A 20,345-nucleotide genomic window follows, 5' to 3' on the forward strand; every position below is an offset into this window, starting at 1 on the left:
ATAGTGACATGCAAGGATAAACCAATCAGAATTACTGCAAACTACAGCTCAAAGAGAAAGCACACATATATTAAAGCATAGTATCATATTCTATCCCCAATTAATAAAATGCTTCTCCCGGCAGAATTAGAAGTCTCAGACATTTTCTTCCCATAAGGAACAAGTCACTTTTAAACTTTATTCCAAAATGATTTGGTTTTGCATCATATTTTTAGAATCATCTTGTTTAAAGATTATTTGCTTGAAATTATATAGTCGAGCAGTTTATATTGATCTTACTTTAGTCAAATCATTTACCGTTGTCTCTTAACTATAATCTAAATATATTTTGCAGCCAATATCAATAAAAGAAATTGCAAAAGCAAAAGCTCAAGCTCATAAGTGTTAGAAAGACGTGCTCAAGCAGCGCTGTGGCAATCAAGCACAAATAAAATGCTGAAAACTTTATCCAAACATTTCACAGAAGACGAGCGTTCAAAATTAATGTTATTTTTAGTACCCTCAATACATTTGAAGAATTCTGCATATTCTTCCTCTGTACGTCATAGTACTATTGAAAATACTGATTTGAAATTATGTGATCTCTCTTAGCATCAAAACTTATTATGCCAAGCCTTGATCAGGCATGTGTACATACCTCAGCAATATTTCTTCGCTTCAAAATATTTCAAGATTTCCCTGAGACAGCATTAGAGTCAGGGCCAAAGACCATTACACATTCCATGATCTAGAAGACTGGAAAGGTTCTTCAAACAAAATAATTATTATTTTTCCTCCTTGCATCCCAGTAAACACCTTTGTTCTACTTAATGCACCGAGCCATCTGACAACTTAACAGGCTCATCCAACTAAGACAAACCACTTTGGTTGGAAGACTACTATGGGCTTGAAGCTTGCGAAAGTCAACCACAGGACACACAAACATTGTTAACGCTTCAGGTAAGTTATCACAAATGCCAAATGGAAATTTGATGAACACGGGTAGTCAAATGTTTTTATGCTGGACTCTAACAATTTAAATTCAAAAATTAAACCATGTTAGAAGTATGTGTGTGCGCGACAAATGATTAATTCAATTTCACTTGTTATACATTAGTCCAGTTTCATTTTTAATACTGCATACACTTGCCCAGAATGTTCTTAATTCAAATTGTTCCTTCTTCAATAATTCAATACCTTGGGTATTCAAAGCAGCTATTTACTTAAAGGAACAGTAATCCTTCAGTAAATGTTAGCAAAATTACATAATTTAGAGTTAATTTACACGTTTTACCTCAATAACAGAAAGCATTTGGACACGACGTAAGATGCCAGAAACAGTCTCCCTTGCTCATTGTAACAATATACAATTTTTCTGCCATCAATCAAGAAATGATAAGTCTTAGATTTAAACACTTGGGTGGAGGGGAAGGGACGAAACAGTACAAAATGCTCATTGGTCAAACAATGACTGACACATGTAGAGGAAGAATTTTTGCCATAAATGTTCAAAGTGGACAAGTACCTGGAGAAGTCTAATATCACTGTATAAATAGATTGGTAGGATATGGGTTGAATGTATCAGAGGATCATAGCTAAACTATAGAACTCATTCTTAATTGGAACTAAGTAGGTCATGGTATTTCCAATTATTTTCCTTTCCCCCCAAATTTGTTTAAAATTTCTCTTTGATCTGTATTCCCCCCTCCCCCCCATATCGCCCTCAGAAATTACACGACTGCTGGCATGTAGAGTGTTTTAGGGGTCACTTTCCGTCACAGAAATACAAAAACAAATTCTGGTCCCATTCAACCAACTTGTAATCTTTTTTGTATGACTTTTTGAATGCTATTGTAATGTTATTCAATGTAATACCATTCACTGTAATATCAGTACTCAAAAAACTACAAAATAGGTAGATACTTCAATGGTTGTAAAAAAATAGAATCTGTACTAAACTTGAGTTTAATAATGAAAAACTGAAGCATTGATGTTCACAATTAGCTAACCAGTATTTAATAGTTAAAAACTAAAATGTAGTGAACAATTTAGTGACACAACAACTCTCTAAAACAAAGGCACCTCCATAAAATATATAAATGTTGCATTACGGCTTAACCATTTCAGAGTGAACATCCCACACAACTTAATACATCAATTTGATGAAAGACATTTTCCATGTCAACAACATTTTAAGTAGATTGCTCTTATTCAAACAGTTGCAGTCAGCCTTTCACTAAATATATGGGCACCATGTAATGTGGGTCAAATATGTTTTAAAAACGCACAACATCAAAATAAGTACATTTTTCAGAGGGAAAATTAAAATATAAATTGCCCCTGCAGCTGCCCCTCTGAATATCTTGGGAAGATTATACAGAAATTGCACTCTGCTGTTACATAATGAACACTGACAAGTTTTCTATTTTTCTTCCTATTAATTCGTCTTAACTGTGGAGGAAGAGGAAAAATAGAGTTGGACTTGATTTTATTCTGATAGCTTCCCAATGACTGATTACGTATGCATTGGTTTCCATACATAAGCACTCTACATATTCAAAATGAGGTAAAGCAATGGAGAATTAGTCGAGCGTGTGTAATTGCATACAGCACAAAATATCGTCCTTTGCTAAGAGAACTGGCACCTGGTTATGAGTATTCCTAAAGGCAAGAAAAGGTATTCTATATTTATTAAATCTTTCTCATAGGGGGAAGACTACTTAAAGCATTGAAGTTGTTTATTGGATCAATCATTTAAAATAAACAGGACACTGACATTTCACCAACAATCCAATTCTGATAATTAATCCAATGCTCCACGGTGAAAGTGGAAATGACCATGTCTTTTTCACATGCACATTAAACAGAGATTGTGAGAGGGGGGGGGGGGGGGGGGGAATTAGATCAGATCGGATGAGATTCGCAGCACAAGAAAGATATCAAACTACAATCTGTGGTTCTGCCTAATTTAATGAAAGACTAATATAAAGTGTTTTATACATCTCATTGGTATTTTAAATAATATATACTCTACAAAAACTTATCAATTCAACAAGGTTTGGGGCACAAATTTAATTGTTCATGTCTTTAGCGAGTTCCTTGATATTACTCCTATGCTATATCTAAGCACTGCTACATTTTGAGTAAAATGCTAAAATCCAATTCCTTTGTTGGTCCTGCAGCTCCATCACAAGAATTATTAAGAGAATATTACAGTGGGGGAATAAAACCGTGTGGAATATGAAGGAAGATTTTTATATTATGGCTGTTTAGATGTGTAATTAAATACTGAAGTGATTATTTATTCACTAGGTGTAACTGTTGATCGGTGAAAAAGGTTTGACAAAACGTCCTCTATTGCTTTCACACCGTCATAAGTCTGCTTAGTGTGTTATTACTCTGACCACTTTCAAATGACTCGCTTCATTTACACTGGAGATTGTTTCACAATATCACAAATTTCAGTGATGCAAACAGGCACTATTTTGCTTCTTTACTAATAATAAAACAGAAGCTGTGGGAAACACTTAGCACATCAGGCAGGGTCTGTGGGGAAAAAAAAGTTGTGCAAATGGAATGGAAAAAAATCTAGCCAGTTTTAAGTTGTGGAAAGGGTAAGAGAGGGATGCATAGGACAAAAGGATAGGGCGAGGCAAGGTATGCCATGGGGATAAGCTATCAACAAGAGCATTCAGTTGAGTTATTGGGAGCAGTTAAAGAGTGCAGAAGAGATTCTTGATTTCTGTTATGGGGAGAGACTGGATAGCCTTAGAACAGAGACGTCTGACGGGGGACCTAATAAAGGTACGCAAAATCAATAGGTGCATAAAATAGGGCAGCGGGTAGGAAATCTTTCCCTACAACTGTGGTATCAAAAAGGTACCTGGAGGGCACAGTTTTACGGTAAGAGCTTTGGAGGGGATCAGAGAAATAATATATTCCACCCAGACGTTGCGGATTGGAATCTGAAATAAACTGCCTGAGGTGGTGCAGGCACATACAAAGATTTACACATGATGTTTGTGAGGTATCCAAATGTACACTAGATCAAGTGCTGATAAATGGGATTAACATAGAATTGATGGTTGGCAAGGACATGGTGGGCTGAAGAGCCTGTTTCTGTGCAACCGGACTAGGAACAAAATCTGAAAATCAGGGCAGTTAGACAGAGAACACAAAGGAAAAGAAAAATTGGGAAATGCGGAACTGTAGAACACGAGTCAGACTGTGCTAACGGGAGGAGCTGAGATCATCTTGTACATGGATGGGGAGCAGCAGAACTGACCATACTGATTGAGAAAATATGTTAGCTGAGGTTGTAGAATGAAGAGGGTCTGGAAGGCTGCAATTTGTTCAGGCGGGTGCTGTTAAGATAGTGCACCTCTTTCAGAACTCACAACACGGAAAGGATTGACAGATTGATAGCTCTTTCTCGATCTAGAGCTGCTTCTTGTTGCCTACTTTTATTCTCTCTCTCACTCTGACCTTTCTGTTTGTGACCTCCTGCAGTGCTCCAACAAGGCCCTACACATACTAGAGGAAAAGCACCTCATCTTTGCTCAGGGCACACTGCGGCCTTCTGAACTTAAGGTTATTCTCTTTCTCTGCCAGATTTTGAAACTATGAATTCTGCTGTGCGGTGTCCATCTGTGATCCTGGCTCTGTTTTCCCTGTTGCATTAACACAGTTGACTCTGCACTTCCAAACTTTGGCATCTGTGATCTCATTCTCTAACTGCCTTTGTTTCATTGCTTTTGTTTGTATTCTCACTTTCTAACTGGCTCCATTAATCCACTCTGGATGACCTCATCTAGAACCTCTCCTCATGTCAATCCTGCTCCCATTCTTTCAGAAATATTCCCTTTCCTCTCCCTCTCCCACACTTTCTGCATCTTAAAGCTAATTCTGACGCAGGGTCTTTAACCTGAAATGTTAACTCTGATTCTCTTATCGCAGATATTATCTTACTTTTCAGTATCTTCAGTTATTATTTCAGATTTCCTCCAGTTTTTTTATGCTTTTCATTTTGGTTCCTTACTGTCCAATTCCTTAATATTTTTCAACTAATATACTTTAATTGGTGTAAATAACACAAACTAATTCTGTAACTTAGAATTGCTACTAATAATCTCATACAATTAATGTGTAAAGCCAGACTGGACATAAAAAAGTACAAGCCCTTTTTACTAAAAATCTAGAACAAATACAACAAATAATGTTAAATAACAGATTATAAAGAGATGAAGATACCAGATTATTTTTCTGGGTCCAGTATGCAATTATCTTTAAAACAGGGAGAAGCAGGCAGGCTAAATGCAGCATTGTTCAGTTCAGTGGCAGTATGTATCCATCTAGCTGTGCACAAGGAACTTCACCTTAAGGCTCTTTTCTGAATGCATAAGGGAAATGGATAGCTGACGGTACTCTACAACAGAATGAAGTTTTGTTGTAGGAATACCTATGTAAATACATCTAAAATATAAAAATCTAATTTACAAAACGTTGCTGAAAATGATAAAAGTGGCTCAGCTAAAAAAAAGGCTTAGATCGCAAATAAAGGACAAAGTATAAATACAAGCACAAGCAAGAACATAATTAAACGCTTTTCTTTTTTAATTATTGTATTGACTTATTGCAAAAATTCTGGTTAAACTGATAGGCTCAATGGAATAGTCATAATATTTCCATTTTTCTCCACAATTTGGTAAAATAAATCAAAGACCATATACTGATAGTAACATTCATGCTCTTTTTTTTTTACTTAAGAAACCTCCAATATGCACATATTGAAACTACCACACCAGGAGTGCAAACCTTCTAAATCGCTGAAACATAGATGAATTCAGTTAACAATACACAAGCTCCAGGATAACAAATTTAAGTCAGGTCCCTTTGGATTTTACTTGTAGTTCTTTTCATTGTAGTTCTATTCATTGAAATTTACTTTTAACATTGTTTGGCACATATTCATTTCTACACGACAAAAAAATTAAACGGTAATTAAGCAAAAAAGGACAGAATCAAACAAGAATTCTGTGACTTTTGTCAGTGTTGGGAAAGTGGAGGGACAAATTCAAAGAATTAACTCCTTGTCACTTTGCAGGAACTTTTCCTCATAGGTTTGTGTATGGATATCAGACAAGGACAGTATTGGTCTCAGTCTTGTGACCTTTAACTGCTGAATATTCTGCATTATTACTAACATTATTAGGCTACGTGGGTAAAGCAAGGGCAGGCCAGCTAAAAATGTGAACCATTCTCCTCCAGTCATCAATTTCAGCAGTGGAAGGGAAGAAAATATTGTTTAAAGGACTGATGATCTGAAAATTTTACCCTTGGTGCATCTGGATAATATTGATGAAAAGTGTTGAAAGTAAAGAGCGACTTAAAAATCTCCAGGTTTTCACAACGCTGCCGGCCAGAGATGTGAGCGCGCTCTTCCGAAAATCGGAGCATCATCAGTGTGTGTGTGTGTGTGTGTGTGTGTGTGTGTGGTGTGTGGTGTGTGGTGTGTGGTGTGTGTATGTGTGTATGTGTGTATGTGTGTATGTGTGTATGTGTGTATGTGTGTATGTGTGTGTGTGTGTATGTGTGTGTATGTGTGTGTGTATGTGTGTGTGTATGTGTGTGTGTATGTGTGTGTGTGTGTGTGTGTGTGTGATTTCACCTATGATTCACATCTCCTCACAAACTCAACGACGAAACGGTGACATTCCGGTTGAGATTTACCTCATGATTTCAAAAATCCCCATCATCTGTACATTTGGTTAATTATTTCCCGACTTTTTCACTAAAGTCATTCACAATTCTGACTTTTTTTTTCACATCTAACCGCTGGCCAGCTGATGACGTCACAATGCCTTTGCTCGTGGCCCACCTGGCTCATGGCACTGGCACTATCCTACACACTAGCGACAATTTACACAAGCCAATTAACGTACAGATCTGCACGTCTTTCGTGTGTGGGAGGAAACAGGAGCACCCAAAGAAAACCAGCGTGCTCACAGGGAGAACGTACAAATTCCGTACAGACAGCACCTGTAGTCAGGATCTAACCCGGCTCTCTGCGCTGCAAGGCAGCAACTCTATCGCTGTGCCACCCATTTTGAACTAACAGCAGTCAGTTTACGAAACTCAATATATTCATACCTGCTGACACGGACGTTGCTGTTGCAGTTTGACGAACTGACCTATACCTTACAGAAGCCAAATGCCAGCTCTCACACACTAACACCCTCCAGTGAACCACAACACTATATTCAACGCTAATCTCTCTGCCTTGTATCACTTTTTTCTATCCATGTTAATCAGATAAAATTAAACTTTCAGGGGGTTATGCCCATGTGTGCATCAAGCAAGCTTTACAGAAATTAGATAATATCTTGTAACAGTCCAAGAGAATTTTTTAGATTATAAGAGTGGAGTGTCGCAAGGCTCGGTGTTGGGGCCGCAACTGTTTACCATATATATTAATGATTTGGAAGAGGGAATTAGGAGCAACACTAGCAAGTTTGCGGATGACACAAAGCTGGGTGGCAGTGTGAACTGTGAAGAGGATGTTAGGAGGTTGCAGGGTGACCTGGACAGGTTGAGTGAGTGGGCAGATGGGTGGCAGATGCAGTATAATATAGATAAATGTGAGGCTATCCATTTTGGCGGTAAAAACAAGGGGGCAGATTATTATCTCAACGGGGTTAGGTTAGGTAAGGGGGAGGTAAAGCGAGACCTGGGTGTCCTTGTACACCGGTCACTGAAAGTTGGTGTGCAGGTACAGCAGGCAGTGAAGAAAGCTAATGGAATGTTGGCCTTCATAACAAGAGGATTTCAGTATAGGAGTAGAGAGGTTCTTCTGCAGTTGTATAGGGCTCTGGTGAGACCACATCTGGAGTATTGTGTACAGTTTTGGTCTCCTAATTTGAGGAAGGACATCCTTGTGATTGAGGCAGTGCAGCGTAGGTTCACGAGATTGATCCCTGGGATGGCGGGGCATTCGATCCAATTTGTGATTCCAGCTACCAAGACAGATGTGTACAGTAATTCGTTCTTCCCCCACACAATTAAAGCATGGAATAATCTCCACCCTACTATAGTTACCCAACCAGATGCAACTAAATTTAAGGTAGCTCTTTCTTCCCAATAACCCTTTCTGGCTTAAATCCTCCCTCCACCACCTCCAGTTTAAATTCCATTTGGAATATTTTGGAGGACCAAGAAACCAAGAAGACTGTCATATGAGGAAAGATTGAAAAGACTAGGCTTGTATTCACTGGAGTTTAGAAGGATGAGGGGGTGATCTTATAGAAACATATAAAATTATAAAAGGACTGGACAAGCTAGATGCAGGAAAAATGTTCCCAACTTTGGGCGCGTCCAGAACTAGGGGCCACAGTCTTAGAATAAAGGGGAGGTCATTTAAGACTGAGGTGAGAAAAAACTTTTTCACCCAGAGAGTTGTGAATTTATGGAATTCCCTGCCACAAAGGGCAGTGAAGGCCAAATCACTGGGTGGATTTAAGAGAGAGTTAGATAGAGCTCTAGGGGCTAGTGGAGTCAAGGGATATGGGGAGAAGGCAGGCACGGGTTATTGATAGGGGACGATCAGCCATGATCAGAATGAATGGCGGTGCAGGCTCAAAGGGCTGAATGGCCTCCTCCTGCACCTATTTTCTAAGTTTCTAAGAAATTAACTAACATCTCTTATCGACGACATTTTTAGCTGAATCCAACTGTTCACTTATTTAGGACTATCTAATCAGCCACAAATTCTCAGACCATGTTTTTCTACCTTACCTGATGAATACATTTTCAAAAAAAATATTTAATAGATAAATAGTTGTGCTTTGGGAAATAGGAGGTCTCGAAACAAAGGCACCACATAAATGCAAATCTTCCAGCATCTTGGCCTCAACAGGTAGTTGAGGCCAGTTCATTGGCTATATTTAAGAGGGAGTTAGATGTGGCCCTTGTGGCTAAAGGGATCAGGGGGTATGGAGAGAAGGCAGGGATGGGATACTGAGTAGGACTGATCAGCCATGATCCTATTGAATGGCGGTGCAGGCTCGAAGGGCCGAATGGCCTACTCCTGCACCTATTTTCTATGTTTCTATGTCTTCAATGACAGACAAGTTGTGCGTGCAATCGTTACTAAATAAAATATTTCATAATAACCTATTCACATTGTGTAAAATTTAAACTTCAAATTAAAGCAGAAATCAGGAAATTAATAATTACCCAGAATTCTTGGGCTCATTTTCTCGCGGACTGCCACCTTTCAGTTTCCTAACTAGCTTTTCACTACTGCGTCTAATAGAAGCACGAAGCTTGCTGAAGGAACCACTACGTTTCAGAGATCCAGTTCCATCCTGTAAGCCAAATAATAGAGGATGTAAATGCCAAGTCTACCTTAACAGGATCAATGTAACTTTAAGTGTGAACATTAACAGATCCTGTGCAAGAAACTGTTAAGAGAAACAGTACAACATATCTTTCCATAACATTACCGATGTGTTTTAGATGAATCGGTGCCAACATTACAAGTGCTGATGTTAATTATTTGCATGAATATACAAGTTATTATATGCAAATGCTTATTTGTAACTTCATTATTCTGTTTTATAAGAAACACATCAATTATGCATTTAAATAACATTTGTCTATAGAAGATGCCAAATTTGAAAAACGACTGCTGACAACAGCTGTTAGAAATCTGGTCTCTATATTGGATTACACATTGTGTACACAGTTCTGGTCTTTTTCAACAAGATCAGCAGTTCTACGTTACTAAGTTGTAATGGTCAATATATATTGCATTATTCATGCACTTTCTCCCATGAAATGCTAAAAAAAAAAAAGCATTTTATCAGCATGTTTATATTCTGAATAGAAATTCTGACATTTATCATTCCACATATAAATAAAATGGTGCCGCATTTAGATCAAATAGCTTTGCATTGATTTGAAAAAACTATAAACAAAAAAAATCAAATTCACATGTTGCATTTTCTTACAGAAATAATTTACCTTCTTAATATAGTTCTGTTTAGAACACATTTATGCTTGGGAGTACACATTATAAATTCTAGTTGAAATGAATGAGCCAACACCCAGAACAATAACACAACCTTACAACCTTTTACATAAAATAAACCTGATTCCAACTGAGATTGGCTTTAGCTGAAGCACAAATTAGTGTTTCTCCTGAACACGTTTCATTTAATTGGCTCTCAATGGCTGAATCAATTGTAAAGAGCCTATTGGAGTGCAATGGCTGAGGTAGAAATATTATTGCAGTTCAAGAATTAAGCACAATCGGTATATTTTCCAGTTGAATGTAGGAATGCTCAGAGACACAACTAGATGTTAAACAGGTGTTAAATGTTTAAAAATAAATCATATTGGTCACCTTGTTGATAAAATGCACAAACTTTATGCACCTGATCTTCATGGTAAAAACTACAGAATTTGGTTGTTTTAAAAAAAATACATGATCATGTGCAATAATGCACATTTATTAACATATCAAGGTTTCTTGAACAATATTGTCGAAGTTTTATTTGGCTCTGCCAAATTACTTTCATCATAAGGTTATTTTGAATGCCATGTACATTTCTGGTCTCCAAAGTATGGAAACTTTCTGGAAAGCTCAAAAATCATCTGCATGAACAGGAAGAACACAAGGTTTGATCAATAAATGCACAAGGTTCCATCAGAAAATAATGACTAAGGCCCTTTTCCTGGAGAAAAGGGATTCAAAAGGATAGTTGCAAATAAATTTCCACTTGAGTGTATTAAATTACAGGTCATGAGCTATAAAACAACAGTATGAATTCATAAGAAATCTTTTCATCTGGTGAGCAACTGGAATGTGGAACTTCTTTCACAGAGTAATTTAGGTGAATAACGTATGAATTTTAAAACAGAATAAAATGCAGGAAAATATTGACAGTTAAGACGTGGGAAGAAGCTTGTGTGGAGCAAAAATGCTAAATATCCTTTTCGATACTGCAGATGTTATGTAATATTTGCCAATACTGTTTGCAAGAAGACATACAACTTTCCATGAGGGATTAAATCCTCCCTTTCCAATTTAAAAATCATGATAAATTTTCAACATTTTAGATAAGCTATATATTACATGAAATTAAATATAATATCGAAGGCATTCTTTCCTCCAGGGATACATCAAAACTACAAGGTGCATAATTAAAGAGCTTCATTAAAATGCATAATCTATGGGCCAGAACAAATCAATGTTGATCGTTAGTAATTGCACTAACATGTCCTTAATTCTGACGACTATGTTACAGTCTACATTATAGAGAAGAAGCATATCTTACAATTACGTATAGAAACATAGAAAATAGGTGCAGGAGTAGGCCATTCGGCCCTTCGAGACTGCACCGCCATTCAATATGATCATGGCTGATCATCCAACTTAGTATCCCGTACCTGCCTTCTCTCCATATCCCGATCCCCTTAGCCAAAAGGGCCACATCTAATAGAGCGGAACTGCAGATGCTGGTTTATACCGAAGATAGACACAAAGTTCTTGAGTAACCCAGTAGGACTGGCAGCATCTCTGGAGAAAAAGGATGGATGATGTTTCAGGTCAGGACCCTTCTTTAGACATATTTATGTCTGAAGAAGGGTCCCGACCCAAAACGTCACCCATCCTTTTTCTTCAGATATGCTGCCTAACCTGCAGGTTTACTCCTGCACTTTGTGTCTACAGTAATTTACAATTATGTCACTGCAAATGTACATATAGCAAGCCTTGGTGTTCTCGAATTTCATTTTAGAGAGTGCAGGAGAAAGGGAAGCATTACAAAGCAGATCACAGAGACAAAAGACAAATTAGTTAGATACTGAGCTAGTTTATTGAGAGTTAGAAAGGAGACATTTACACACACCTCCAGACAATTAAGAATCCATTAGAAAGTAGTTAAATTCTCCAAAGAGAATACACAGTTCACCCAGAATAAAAAAAGCACTTATCAACAATAATAGTTTCATAGAGTAGACCACAAGAGTTTAAATGAGTACATAAAGAACATGCCTAGATTTTAGGGAAATTCTAGCTGTACACAATCATGCATTTTAATATTTTTCTCATTCTAAAGCAGTAATTTTACAAGGCAAATCAATAAATCTGTCTTGTAGTTACATGAGTTACCAAATGGAGACTCAATTGAATGCAACACAAGCCTGATAACCAATAAACAGTTGACTGTGCAGTTAATTAACTTAGTATTAGACATGTATTCTCATGGTAGAGTTTATGTCCTCTATGATAGGTAGACTGCTGACATTGGTATAAATGGTTGATTCAGTCAATTGTGGTAATGAATTGAATTTCAGAGGGGAAGAAGTAACAAAAATACAATAAGCTACTCTGCAGAATTACAACAACCTTGGAAATGTTCTCTGTAGACAAAGTGCAGCTAAGACAATGTTACATATTGCAGTAAGCAGAGAGTTGTTAAAAGCCTGAAGATGGTGTATGCCATTCAAGTCGGAAACAGAATTAGTATCACAAAAGGTATCTATGCCTGTCAGACAAAAATGGAGGGAAAAAAAGTCAAAACTGTGGCAGAATCTTCAACAGTTTCAATTGTTTAAGGTAAATACATGAACAGTATTTCCAGGTCACACTTTCTGCTCACCACTTAGAAAATCCAGCATCTTTGCTTAAATTACAAAACATACCTATTGCTTATATATGCAGCATTGAAAGAGCAAAGCAAACAGGGAAAGAAAAAGGATAGTACTTGGGAAGAGGGGTGGGATGCAATCAGGAGCCAACATGGGGTGGGTGGGAAAGAGAGAGGGAGTGCGAGAGACAGAGAAAGACGCCGAAATGTAATGCTGAGGCTCTATGAGGTGTTGGTCAGGCCACATTTGGAGTACCGTGAGCAAATTTGGGCCCAATATCTGAGGAAGTATGTGCTGGCTCTGAAGAGGGTCCAGAAGAGGTCTACAAGAATGATTCCTTCCAGGAATGAGTGGGTTAGCATATGATGAGTGTTTGAAAGCACTGGGCCTCTACTCGCTGGGGTTTAGAAGGTTGAGGGGGGACCTCATCGAAACTTACAGAATAATGAAAGGCATAGATAGAGCAGATGTGGATGTATGACCAGAGGTCATAAACTCAAAATTAAAGGGCGCTCTTTTAGAAAGGAAGTGAGGAGGAAATCCTTTAGTCAGATGGTAGTCAATCTGTGGAACTCATTGCCACAGAGACCTGTGGAGAGAAAGTCGGAGGATATTTTTAAGGCAGAGATAGACAAATTCTTGATTAGAACGGGTGTCAAGGGTTATGGGGAGAAGGCAGGAAAATGGGATTGGGGGCAGAGATCAGCCCTGATTGAATGGCAGAGTAGATTCGATGGGCCAAATGACCTAATTCCACTCCTATAACTTGTGAATGTGACACAGAGAAAGAGGGGGAAAAGAGCATGGTAATTGGGGGGTGTTGGCAGATGGTGGGAGAAATGGGAGTACTAGGGAGGGGGAGTATTACTTGAAGTTGTAGAATTCAACATTCATACCTTTGAACTGTAAGCTACCCAAGCTCCTCTCGATTTAAACTTTCCTCTGCGTGGCAGAACTTGTCCTCACCCTTCACAACTTCTCTTTTGACTCAACTCACTTTCTGTGGTACAGTGGTTTAGCTATGGGCACTCGGATGGGCCCCAGCTATGCCTGTCTTTATATTAGGTATGTCGAACAATATGTTCCAAACATACCAGGGCACTGTTCCCCAACTCGTTACATCGACGACTGCTTTAGGGCTGCCTCCAGCACCCATGTCAATTGTGGTCATGAAATGAGTTTCAGGTGGGAAATAGTAACAATAATACAATAAGCTACTCTGCAAAATTACAACAGCCTTGGAAAAATTCTTTGTAAACAAGGTGTAATTTAGACAGTATTATATTTTGCAGTAGTGCAGGGAGTTGTTAAAAGTCCAAATGCCTCCAGATTCAGGGTCGGTTTCTTCCCAGCTGTTATCAGGCAACTGATCGGTCCTCTCATCAGCTAGGGTATGACCCTGACCTCCTATCTATCTCATTGGAGACCTGTGCACTAAATCAGTCTTTATTCAGACTGTCTTGCACTAAATGTTATACTCTTTATCCTTTTACTGTGTATTAGACGGCTTGACTGGATAGCACGCAAACAAAAGCTTTTCACTGTATCTCAGTACACGTGACAATAATAAACTATAAACTAAAATAAACTAAACTAAGCCATTCAAGCTGGGGACCAAATTAATATCACAAATAGCATCTATGCTTATCAGACAAAAAGGAGGGAAGCACCATGAATCTTGTGCATATTAATCTACTGGATCATACTACCATGATGGTCCTTACTAAAGCCATTACAGATATCATCCATTGCCTGGGGTGGAAGATTGCAACCTTCACGTGGTCCGCCCTGTTTCGACAAATGCAATCAACCCGACGTGCACAATCAAATAAGATCAAATAGAACAAGTTGTCCTACAACTTTAGGCTGTGCACGCCATAAGCAAGAAGAAGAAGAAGATCCATTGCCTACCCTCATCAATCATCTTCATCACCGCTTCAAAAAACACAATCAAATTTACAGACATAACCTACCCTAATTAGGCCATTCTCTTTCAAATAGTAAATCCTATTCTCCAGACTTTGTCTAGGTGACTGAGAGGATAGTTAGATCTTTATTAAGCCCCCAGCAATCTTCTTTCTTGCCTCTTTCAATAACCTGCCACAAATTAAATCAGACCCCGAGGACTTGTCTACCTCAGAAGAATCCAACACCACCTCGTCCTTGATCTAGAAATCCCCCGGCAAATGTTTATACCCCACACTGATCTCACTACCCCACCGATTTACCTCCCCCTTGACTCCATCCAAGGACCCAAGCAGTCTTTCCAGGTGTGGCAGAGGTTCACCTGCACCTCCTCCAACCTCATCTATTGCATTCGCCGCTCTAGGTGTCAGCTGCTCTACATCGGTGAGACCAAGTGAAGGCTTGGCGATCGCTTCGCCCAACACCTCTGCTCGGTTCGCAATAAACAACCTGATCTCCCAGTGGTTCAGCACTCCCATTCTGTCCTGGGCCTCCTCCATGGCCAGAGTGAGGCCCACCGTAAATTGGAGGAGCAGTACCTCATATTTCACTTGGGCAGTTTACATCCCAGCGGTATGAACATTGACCTCCAATTTTAGGTAGTCCCTGCTTTCTCCTTTCCCCTCCCCAGCTCTCCCACAGCCCACTGTCTCCGCCTCTTCCTTTCTTCTTCCCCCCCCCCCCACCCCCACATCAATCTGAAGAAGGGTCTTGACCCAAAAAGTCGCCTATTTCCTTCGCTCCATAGATGCTGCCTCACCCGCTGAGTTTCTCCAGCATTTTTGTCTACCTTCACTACCCTGCAGGTACTTCTCCTTGGTGAATATGATGCAAAGTTCTTGTTTAGTACCTTGCCTTGGGGTACATTCTCCGACTCAAGCATCAGGTCCTTCCTTTATCCTTGAGTGGTTCTACCCTCTCCATAGTCACCCCCTTATTTTTAATGATTTTCTTGAATCTGACCTGCAATGCCATTTCATGGCCCCCTCTGGTCCTCCTAATTCCTTGCTTGAATTCTTTCCTGCTTTCTTTATATTCCTCAGAGGCATTATCTGATTTCATCCTCAAGCTTACATATGCTTCCTTTTTCTTTTTGACCAAATTTATAATCTCCCTCATATCCAAGAATCCCTTACCTTGCCACCCTTGTTCCTCCTGCTTACTAGAACATCCAGTCCTGAACTCTGGTCAGCTGGTCTTTAAATGACTCCCAGATGTGGGATGTGGACTTAGCCAATAACAGTTGCCCCCAACTCCCTAGTTCCTGCCTATTGTTCTAATTTGCCTTACTCCAAGTTAGTACATTCTTTTGATTTGTGCTCTGTAAAATGCCGGACAATAAAAAACAATTTTTTTTATTACCCTACTTTATTTCTGGGCGAGAATCCTTCAGCATGAAATTGGCTGCTGACTCATCTTGTCAATACCATTGTTTCTGGGTGTTAGGACACCAGACAGCAAGCAAGAGTAAACTTCATGCCAGAACTTAGTACATAATTGTTTTAAAAATAAAGTATCAAGTATGATTGCTGCTGACTATAACATTTCACTAAAAGTATTTTTGATATAAATCCCTTAGTTTGTGGTGGCATATGCAAGAAATCATAGAATCATAGAATTAAAATAATAATTTTCATTAATTCTTAAGGTGAAGCTAACAAATAAATTAGCTATAATGTGTATAAATATAAAAAATAACCTTTGCACTAATAACAATTTTGACTGATTAGATTATTTTTTGAAAAAAGTTATCATAATAACTATTAAAATGAAAATCTGTAGTTGATAAATTGGTCCAGTTACGCTTCAGACAATTTTTTTAATTTTCTTACATTCAAGACATGCAAACTTAACAGATGGTTAAGAAAAGCACAGACCTTAAGGGAAAATAACTTAAATAGCCAGTATTATGAGCAGCAATGGTCAATTAGAAATTTCATAGTTCATTTGTTTGTAATTTGAAAGGCATTTCTAACAACCGAAACGGCAGTGAAAGGAAGAAATGACCCAGAAATAGTGTTAACTATAATGTATACTTGAAAATACAAAAATCCACATGGAAAAAAATACTTAAAAACTCATATTTACATAAAATTTACAGCAAGGTGAATATATACTGAAAAAGTGAGCAAGCCAAATACAAGATAAATAAAGAATTGTACAGTACACAGTACCAACAAAAATACAAATTTACAAAAGATAAACCTCTAGTCTCTGGATTTCTTCTGGAAATTCAAAAGGAAAAAGACAAGTTAGTCAAAAGATGTTCTGGCCATTTCACATGCTACTTAGATATCCGTTTCTTTGTCAACACAAGGCTAAGATATATTAACTATCAGACATTAATTAACAAACAGAAGTGATAAATGTTATGCACAAAAGAATACACTTATTTTCTGCATCAACAACTTAAATACTTCAAATTGATTTACTCCTTCCTCTAATACAAAATTACATTCACCAATTTTGTTAGGCAAGGTTCTTTTTATAATCTGTTTTATAGAAAGAAATATGATAAATCAAGTAGTTTCCCAAGCAAAATATGTGCAGGTATCAACTACATTTATTTGGGTGTACACTACCTTAGCTTAGTATTTAATTTAATTTTCTTGCAAGTAACTTATCCTGCTTACAAAATTTTACATATAATTGTGAACACAGTTATTCATCAAAATATTGTTAGAGAAATCCAAAGCACAATATTTAGTAATATACTGTATGTGGTTCTGCAATTACGAGTGCTTATTTATATAGAATATTGTCCTTTTTTTAAACTTTAAAATTAGTTTGAAAGCATTTGCAAATGATTCAACAAGCCAAAGAGTGATGATTAATGGTTAGATACTAGGAAGTATTGATGAAGATTGTTGGAGTAGAAAAGGTGATTGAGGCAGTATAATAAATACTTGCCTTTATTGGACGAGCCAAAACTACAAAAACACGGAGGTCCTGTTAGAACATTAAAAGTGGCAACGCAAATAGAGTGGTTAATGGTATGCTGGCCTTAAGAGGTCAGGGCATTGAGCTAAGTCAAAAATTCATGTTGCAGCTTTATAGGACTTTGGTTAGGCCTAATTTACAGCTATAGTTTCTGCCATGTCCTAAACCCTATGTGAAATAAATTTATATGCATATACAGGTTCACAATCTCTTATCCGAAAACCTTGGGCTCAGACTCTTTTCGGATTTCGGAATTTTTCGGTTTTCGGAATGGAAGATTTTTAGTGTAGATTTTTAGCGGGGACCGGGTGGCTCAGTGGTAGAGTGCTCGGCTCGTGGCCGCAAGGTCGCGAGTTTGCGCCTCGATCCCGGCAGTTAAAAATGTTCGGTTTTCGGAGCTTTTCGGTTTTCGGATAAAAGATTGTGAACCTGCATTGGCAACACAGTTTTTTCTGCTATGTTATTCAAATCAAACGCTGGAGATCAGGCTATTATAACCAATTCTATGTTCCCATCTACCTCCAGTAACCTTTCAACTCCTTGCTTAATGAGGACTTTTCAAGGAACCAGTAGACAAGCGTTCCGACTCATGCTTCCATTATCCACTAAGGAAGCGAATTCCAAAGACTCAAAACTCACACAAAATATGAATGCAATCATGGATATTGCCAATTTAATGCCCTAAAATCCGATGGTGTTAAAGACATTTATTAACACCTTTTACTAATGTTGCAATATTCTCTGTCTGTATTTGTGGACTGTGTACTGTACTTACCCCATTCCACTCCACGCCCATACTCACTTCCTCGCCACCATCAGGACCACTCTCATATTTTACCACATCCACATTCAAACTTTCACGGCTTCTTCTTTTCTCTATACTTTCAGGATCATTAAGTACTTCAGCTACTTTTTGTTTGTGGATATTATCAAGACCCTGGTGAACAAAGGTATGAATTTTATTTGAATTGTTTCTATAACAAAATTATGTTAAATTGCAAATAACTAACATTTTTTTAAGAAACCAGCATCCATATGAATAAAGCTTTATGTAAATTGACTACAGAATTACACAGAATTTAATGCTGTGTAGCTATAAAAAAAAAGAAACCTTTGCATTTATATTACGTCTGCAATTGAAACCCAAAATGCTTTGTGAGCAAAGTACCAGTCCATGCATAAATATGGAAACAAGATCTGCAGATGCAGGTTTATACCAAAAGGTAGACAAAGTGCTGGAGTAACTCAGCAGGTCAGACAGCATCTCTGCAGGAAAAGGATAGATCCTTTACTGCCTGACACACTGAGTTACTCCAGCACTTTGTGTCTTTCATGCATACAGAAGGGGGCGCCGTCCTGTGCACGGCTGCCCTGCCAGCAGTTGTCTGTCTTTTCAACATTTTATTTTTATTTTTAGTTAGTTAAAGTGTTTTGTTTGGAGGTCTAGACTTTTTTGTGTGGGGGGGGGAAGGGGGAAACTGCCTTTCAGGGTCTCCACCTGGTCGGAGAGGCAGCTTTTCTCCGGGCTGCAGCTTCGACCCGTCCTCGCGGCCTACCAGCGGGCCTGGAGCGGCGTTTCCTGTCGGGGACCGCCCAGAACCTTGGCTTCGGCGGCGGCACAGCGCTGGAGCGCTATCGTGGAGCGGGCGATGCCTTGCCTGGGTCGCCGCGCTGGAGCTCCGGTGAGCTGAGACCGCCGGGTAAAACATCGCGGAGCTGCGGGACTGTGGAGCGACCAGCTGCGGGCGGCGGCGCCGAACTTTACACGGGAGCCTGGGATCTCGCGACGAGATCGCCAGTTGTGGAGCTCCAACCGGCGCGGCCTTGTCGGCTTCGGAAGCCGCGGCCTCCAGTACAGAGGTGGTCGTTCCAGGGTTCCCATGCCGCTGTGAGGACTCTCCCGACGCCGGAGCACCACCACCCGGCGAGAACGGCCAGGAACATCGGGCCTCCGTAGAGGCCTCAATAGGCCCGACTGTGGGTGAACTGGGGTTGGGGACTGGACTTTGTGCCTTCCCTCATGGTGGGAGCCATTGTGGGGGGATGTTCTTTGTGTTTAAGACTCTCATTGGTGTTATGTCTGTATTCATTTTTTGTGTGCTGCAAAATGGCAAAAAGCATTTCACTTCATTACACCTCGGTGTATGTGAATGTGACCAATAAAATACCTTTGATACCTTTGATATATACGGTCTGAGGAAACTCAGGTGACACCAGTCTGACAATGTCTATGTAATCAGTTTTAGTGATGGAGACGATAAAACATCCACAGTTCAGGTGAAAATTCCCTGCAATTGTTCAAAATAGTTCCACATGTCTTTACAAGCACCTAATTAAGGACTATTTGAAATCAGTCATTTTAAAGATGGACCTATGAATAAGCCTACATTTGGCACAACATGTCTTGAATTCATAGCATTTTGTTTGAGAAGTGTCAACTCTATCATCGAGTGTTGTGTTCTTTATTTTATTGTATGGCTGTATGGTGATCACAGTTCACTGTGCCAACTGGCACATGTGACAAATAAATGTGTCTTGTATCTTGAGAACCCAGCTGATTAAGGCACAGCTGGAGTCTGTATGTGTCTTTGGGAAGAACATGATTGCACCGGAGAGAATGGTGAGGAGATTCTCCAGGATATTGTCTGGATGGAGCGTTTCAGTTTTGAGGAGAAACCGGATGGGCTGAATTTGTTTTCCTTGGAGCAGAGGAGGCTGAAAGGGGTATACAAAATTATGAATGCATAATGTGATTGTTAGAAGAATTTGCTTGAGTGTGGTGGAAGCAGTACATTCACTGAATCACACAG

General features: G+C 39.0%; 1 protein-coding gene across 6 annotated transcripts in view; it reads right to left on the bottom strand.

The window, feature by feature from the left end:
- Positions 1-20,345, bottom strand: part of klc1 (kinesin light chain 1) — a 70,109-nt gene that overhangs the window by 9,734 nt on the left and 40,030 nt on the right. For 3 of the 6 annotated variants that reach the window (XM_033027065.1, XM_033027061.1, XM_033027062.1), the window contains exons 13-14: positions 18,311-18,472; positions 9,211-9,341 (exon numbers count right to left, since the gene is read on the bottom strand). In XM_033027065.1, coding sequence (XP_032882956.1) covers positions 9,211-9,341; positions 18,311-18,472 — 293 coding nt within the window. Of the gene's footprint in view, positions 1-1,633; positions 5,405-9,210; positions 9,342-16,339; positions 16,821-18,310; positions 18,473-20,345 lie in introns of those variants that run through there. The other 3 variants (XM_033027064.1, XM_033027063.1, XM_033027066.1) reach the window with 3 other exon arrangements.

Source organism: Amblyraja radiata, chromosome 9 (assembly GCF_010909765.2).
Source record: "Amblyraja radiata isolate CabotCenter1 chromosome 9, sAmbRad1.1.pri, whole genome shotgun sequence".
Taxonomy (NCBI): Eukaryota; Metazoa; Chordata; class Chondrichthyes; order Rajiformes; family Rajidae; genus Amblyraja; species Amblyraja radiata.